The 5,585-nt window shown below is 43.9% G+C and overlaps 3 protein-coding genes across 8 annotated transcripts in view; all 3 read right to left on the bottom strand.

The window, feature by feature from the left end:
* The window catches only part of LOC104812929 (protein LSD1-like), a 3,124-nt gene extending 1,829 nt beyond the window's left edge, over positions 1-1,295 (bottom strand). For 2 of the 5 annotated variants that reach the window (XM_010540344.1, XM_010540345.1), the window contains exons 1-2: positions 572-704; positions 101-220 (exon numbers count right to left, since the gene is read on the bottom strand). In XM_010540344.1, the coding sequence (XP_010538646.1) occupies positions 101-220; positions 572-704 (253 nt within the window). Of the gene's footprint in view, positions 1-100; positions 221-571; positions 705-906; positions 983-1,095 lie in introns of those variants that run through there. The other 3 variants (XM_010540346.2, XM_010540348.1, XM_010540347.1) reach the window with 3 other exon arrangements.
* A 468-nt stretch (positions 1,296-1,763) lies between these two features.
* LOC104812928 (elongation factor Tu, chloroplastic) lies at positions 1,764-3,529 on the bottom strand. Its single transcript, XM_010540343.2, has one exon. It carries the CDS (start codon positions 3,402-3,404, stop codon positions 1,953-1,955), a length of 1,452 nt encoding a protein of 483 aa, XP_010538645.1. The 5' UTR covers positions 3,405-3,529; the 3' UTR covers positions 1,764-1,952.
* Positions 3,530-4,128: 599 nt separating this feature from the next.
* Positions 4,129-5,585, bottom strand: part of LOC104812927 (protein FAM117B-like) — a 4,369-nt gene continuing 2,912 nt past the window's right edge. Inside the window, exons 4-6 of one of the 2 annotated variants that reach the window (XM_019202500.1) lie at positions 5,186-5,553; positions 4,988-5,065; positions 4,129-4,411 (exon numbers count right to left, since the gene is read on the bottom strand). In XM_019202500.1, coding sequence (XP_019058045.1) covers positions 4,355-4,411; positions 4,988-5,065; positions 5,186-5,553 — 503 coding nt within the window. In that variant the 3' untranslated portion in view covers positions 4,129-4,354. Of the gene's footprint in view, positions 4,412-4,987; positions 5,066-5,185; positions 5,571-5,585 lie in introns of both variants that reach the window. The other variant, XM_010540342.2, reaches the window with a different exon arrangement.

The raw sequence follows: 5,585 nt of genomic DNA, 5'->3' as shown, positions 1-5,585 counted from the left end.
GTACATAAACATGAGAGTGAAGCATAGAAGACTTGAGAGCCAAAGACCATTTAGCATTCAATGAGATTAGCTGATTCTTTAGGATTGTGTCATAAGGTACCTGGTACGAGGTTCAAAGTCTGACAGCAAGAACATCTTACGCTATTTGCCCCACGTGTATACATAAGCATTGTCCGGCAACCACCACATATAATGTGAGCCATGTCCATCCCTGCACGAACTTTGTTGAGAATCAAGTTTATAAGGATAGAAGGATCAAGGATCAGCCTCAAATTTTATTAGAAGACTCCTATTCTCCTCTATGTACTACTCTAAGTTTTTGTTCCTGATAAGAAAACCTTCCCATTATCAAAGCCCCACTCCCCAAAGCTGTAAGCTACGTCTGCAGGTCCTGATTCTACATAGGTGGTGTTCAAGGTTTGGCATGTGAAGACATTCCCCGATTTTTCATTCAGTCCGGTCAAGTAGAGGGTTATATGATTTTGCAAAATTCTCCAATTATCTGATATGGTGACTATAATGGATCAAAATCTGCAAAGTCTCAGGAACAAAGCGAAGAAAAGGACAATACCACGAGGAGGATGAGGAGGAGGAACCATGTTGATCGTGCTACATAATGCACAGCATACATTTGTCGATCCTCTAGGATAGAGCAAAACATTTCTACACCCATGGCACACGAGCTGGTCCTGCATATCTGCCATGTCCACAACCCAACAACAAGTCCTCAAAAAGACAAGTCTGACAGAAATTTACACCCAATCAAGAACCCTAACAAGTCTCTAATTCTCCAAATTCAATATAATCTAAACACGCAAATTCCTCTATTGATCATCCTATCGCAAAAGAACAGCAAAAACCCCATCAAATGTCAATAGTGGGAAATCCAGAATCCAAGAAAGTCACCTGATTAGCCCCAGGGCAAAGCAATAAAAGAGCAAACTTTGAACCGAAACCCAATTCCAATTCAAAGCGTAAACTTCTGCATCGAAACCAAATCGGATTTCGGAAGAATTAAACCTCCAAATTGAACGGTACAGAGGCGAAAATCGAAGAAGATTTGAAAGGAAAAAGGAAAATCGTTCTCAGTCGTACCGATTGGAGATGGGGCAGGAATCGATTCAAACACCCGCTAATCCGCCAATTAGCAGGAGATAACGATAAGTTTTGCAGATTCGACAGTGAAAATGGCAACGGTTTTGGATCTTCGCCCCTCTCCGATACCTCTCTCTGCCTATCGATAAATCTGCATGATACGTAGAGCTTTCGCATTTGGGTTTGGATTTAACCGTGTCACTGTTGGTTCTTTCGGGATGGACCGGCTCATCCGCGACTTGGGTATCAAAACGCGCGTTTAGGCCTAAATGGAAACGCGTTTTCTGGCGTCGCGACTGTGAACGCAGAATTATTTAAAACCACAATAGTGTTAATTTCACGTCTCCAGGTAGAATTTACATGAGAAGATCTGTGAAGGCATACTTGTAATCAGAGAAATGTGTGGAAAGTAGAGAAAAGATCATTCCTTTCTTCGGTAGCTCCCTTTTATAGGTAAATCCTCCACTCAAAGTGATGAACACTGTAACTCAGGTTGCCTGAAGGTAGCCCCAAAGCACTCTTCATTGCGGATATGTATACACCGATATATAAACGTATATATATATATATATATATATCAGAAACAGAGTCTCGAGAATCCCCGACTGTATTTGATGAACAACCTGACTGTGTTTTCAAGCATCAGCATATTCAGATGACGAAACAGCAACAGATGAATGTTAATGGAGATCGAGATGAACCAAGAGATATATATGACATTTTGATTCAAGTTCTTATGGAAAAACAAGCCAAAAGAACTAATTTGCACGACAATCCCGGGTAATTTCTGAATGCGGGAAAATAAAAGGGCAAGAGCAAGTTCACTATGCAATACTCAGCAGCTGCTGCCGTTGAAATCATTCGATGATGGACTGAATCACTCCAGCGCCGACGGTCTTCCCTCCTTCTCGGATGGCAAACCTCATTCCCTGCTCACAAGCAACCGGCACGATGAGCTCCACCACCATTTTCACACGGTCACCCGGCATTACCATCTTAGACTCCTCATCCTTGTCATTCATAATCTTTGTCACTTTACCAGTTACATCAGTTGTTCTCATGTAGAATTGTGGCCTGTATCCCGCAAAGAACGGCGAATGCCTTCCTCCTTCCTCTTTCTTCAACACATACACAATCGCCTCAAACTTTGTGTGCGGAGTTATCGATCCCGGCTTGGCCAACACCATTCCTCTCTGAATGTCAGCCTTTTGGACTCCCCTAAGCAATAGCCCGACATTATCTCCGGCCATAGCTTCATCAAGGATCTTCTGGAACATTTCCACACCAGTAACTGTGAAGTTCCTGGTTTCCCTCAATCCTACTAGATCCACGGTTTCTCCCACCTTAACCGTACCTCTCTCAACACGACCAGTGGCAACTGTACCTCGACCAGTGATAGAGAAGACATCTTCAACGGCTAACAAGAACGGCAGATCAGTCTGCCTCTGCGGAATTGGGATGTAACTGTCAACAGCGTCCATAAGTTCGTAAATTTTGTCGACCCATTTGTTCTCACCCCTCTTCAAACTAGGATTTTCAGTCAAAGATTCCAAAGCTAATAGAGCCGAACCGGAGATAATCGGGATATCATCACCGGGAAACTCATACGAAGAGAGAAGCTCACGCACCTCAAGCTCCACGAGCTCGAGTAATTCACTGTCATCAACCTGGTCCTCCTTGTTGAGGAAGACAACCATGTTGGGAACACCTACCTGCTTCGCAAGAAGGATATGCTCCTTAGTCTGCGGCATCGGGCCGTCGGCGCCGGAGACGACGAGGATAGCTCCGTCCATTTGCGCAGCGCCGGTAATCATGTTCTTGACGTAATCGGCGTGTCCAGGGCAATCGACGTGAGCATAGTGACGGTTCTCAGTCTCGTACTCGACCGTAGCCGTGTTGATGGTGATACCACGAGCCCTCTCCTCAGGAGCGGCGTCAATCTCGTCATACTTCTTCGGGGCGCCGCCTCCGGTGGAGGCAAGGGCCATGGTGAGGGCGGCAGTCAATGTGGTCTTCCCATGGTCAACGTGGCCAATCGTGCCGATGTTCACGTGGGGCTTCTTCCGCTCGAACTTCTCACGGGCGGCGCGTACGGTGAACGCGCGTCGGGAGCGGCAGGAGAGGGCGGAGAAGGAGGAGGAGGAGAGGGAGTAAGAAGGGAGGAATGAGGAAGAAAGGGTTAGGGATTTGGGCTTATTGGCAGTGGAAATGGACGAGGCGGGGCAAAGAGAAGGGGAAGGGGAGGAGGCGTAGGAGCAGAAGAGCCTGGATGATGTGGAGGAAGAAGCGGCGGGAGAAGAAATCGCCATGGGAGAGGGAATTGGGGGAATCTAGGGTTTCGAAATCGATAGAGAAGATGATTCAGAGTGAGGATTGTATAGTGTGTTATCTTGTTCGGGGGAAGGCGAAGGAGAAACAAAATGAAGGGCTGATATCATTTGTGGACTGGACGCTATCCATTCGGAGTTGGAGTAGTCTCTGTTTCTATCCGAGGGTTCCTTTGTTTTTTTTTGCCCCTGAGCTGAGGAACAATGTTTCTTGTATAAAAGATTTAATCCGCTGTTAATAGCCACACAATACTTATGGTGTGCAGCGTTGGTGGTTAATATTCTCACGCGCCGCGGCATTCTAGGAGCCGATTTTACCCGAGCTGATGGACACTCTTCCCGGTTCGAACCGGTACGGTTTTATTTAATAATCGAACCGTTTGGTTCTCTTGTTTACCGCTCTAAACCGGTCTTTAACCCACCCCTTTTCTACGACGTCAGATTCATTTTTTTTTAAAATTGGAAGAGAATCTTTGACAAAACGCTAGAGAGAGAGATCCGTATTTTATTTCTTGCTTATTTTATTAATTGATATTAGTGGCTGCATCGATTTCAAAGAATAGAATAAATTCTGCTTGCCACAATAAATACATGCTGCACAAAATCATATTTCTACCTTTTTGATATATATAAAATAATGTGTATATATGGGGGATTTCTTTAAGAGAATATATTAATTTTTGTAGAAATAAAAGATGCAGTAGGATTGTAAGATATTATAGTATATGCTATAAAAGGAGAAAAATTATATGATCAACAAATTGAAAAATGGAAACTAAAATTCAACAAGATCAAGAGAATATATATATATATAACAAAGAAAATTGACAATTTCCCCCTTCTCCCTCCTCGCACGTGCGTACATGAAAGAAACATCAGTCACAAGGTTAAGCCAAAAGTGCCATTGCAGGGTCATGGTCATGGATCATCATCTACTCGGAGTCGGTGTCCAAACTCTCCATGCCTTTCAAACCCCTTCGTTTCTGTTGCTGTAATCAATGATATCCATAGAAAAATTAGGGTTCACTTGCTTTAAGACATTGGATCTAGAATCATATTTCACCACCATATGCTGTCCTCTGTCTCAAATCCACTTCGATTTGGGAGATTTGTCAATCATCATCACCCATTAAACAAGAAGTAAACAGTAGGAAAAAAGAAATATATATATATATATATATATTTTCACAACACAAAAAGCTGCATTAGGTGAGAAAGCAGGCTGCAGGTCCCATGTCTTGTCGGATTTTATTTTATTTTTATTACCCACAAACCCATTAGGTTTTTTATGAGGTCCACTCGTCTTGTCTACACACTTCACCACCCCACCTCCTCCACATATACATATAATATAATCTATAGCATGTATGCTCACATCCACACATACCCATGACATAAACTCAAAGATTTAGTTGTTCTTCTCTCTCTGTATTGTGATCAAAGAACTCAGAAGATCTTAATGAATGAGAAAACCCTAATCCCCAATTCGTGTTTTGGACTAAGGGTTTCAAAAAAGATGAGAACTTCCAGATTCATAATAGTTGGTGACAGAAGAGTGAAGTTACCTTCTTCACGCTTTTCTTCTCTCTAACTTCATACCGGCTCTTGGTCAAGTCAGACAGCCACATCCCTGGAAAACAATACTGCCAAACACGACCCAAATTCCACAATTAGGGTTAAGACAAATAGTTTTTTGTGCTTTGGTAAGCTATCTTTGGTTGGGGAAAAAATGGAAGAAAAGATGATGTCTTTGGTTGTTCTACCTGAAGGGCTTTATCAATGTTCTTCGCTCGTTTCCGGGGCCGATGTGGGAGCTTTGTTCCCTTCATCGCTAAGAAATCTTCTTCCTTCTCCTTCCTAGACAAGGCAATGTAAATCCTGGGCCACTCTATCACCTCCACTAGCCCCGTTTTCTCGCCATTGTTGTTGTTCGTTTCGTGATCCAATTGAACCTGAGCCGTTGATTCGGATCTGTTCCCGCGTTGATGGTGGTGGTGATTATGGTTAGGATCAAACCCGTTTTGTCTCTGGTTCTGATAATCCTTGCCGTTTGTCTTCTTCTCAGTCTTGTCCGGAGACGGCGGAGATCTCTTAGCACCCGCCGCTGCCGCTGCCGCGACCGATCTGGACACCGCGCGACCGCCGACGGTTCTGGACGGCGAA

This window comes from Tarenaya hassleriana, unplaced genomic scaffold, assembly GCF_000463585.1.
Source record: "Tarenaya hassleriana unplaced genomic scaffold, ASM46358v1 Cleome2, whole genome shotgun sequence".
In the NCBI taxonomy this organism is placed as follows: Eukaryota; Viridiplantae; Streptophyta; class Magnoliopsida; order Brassicales; family Cleomaceae; genus Tarenaya; species Tarenaya hassleriana.
The sequence above is the reverse complement of the archived record's forward strand: the minus strand, read 5'-3'. Positions and strand labels throughout refer to the sequence as shown.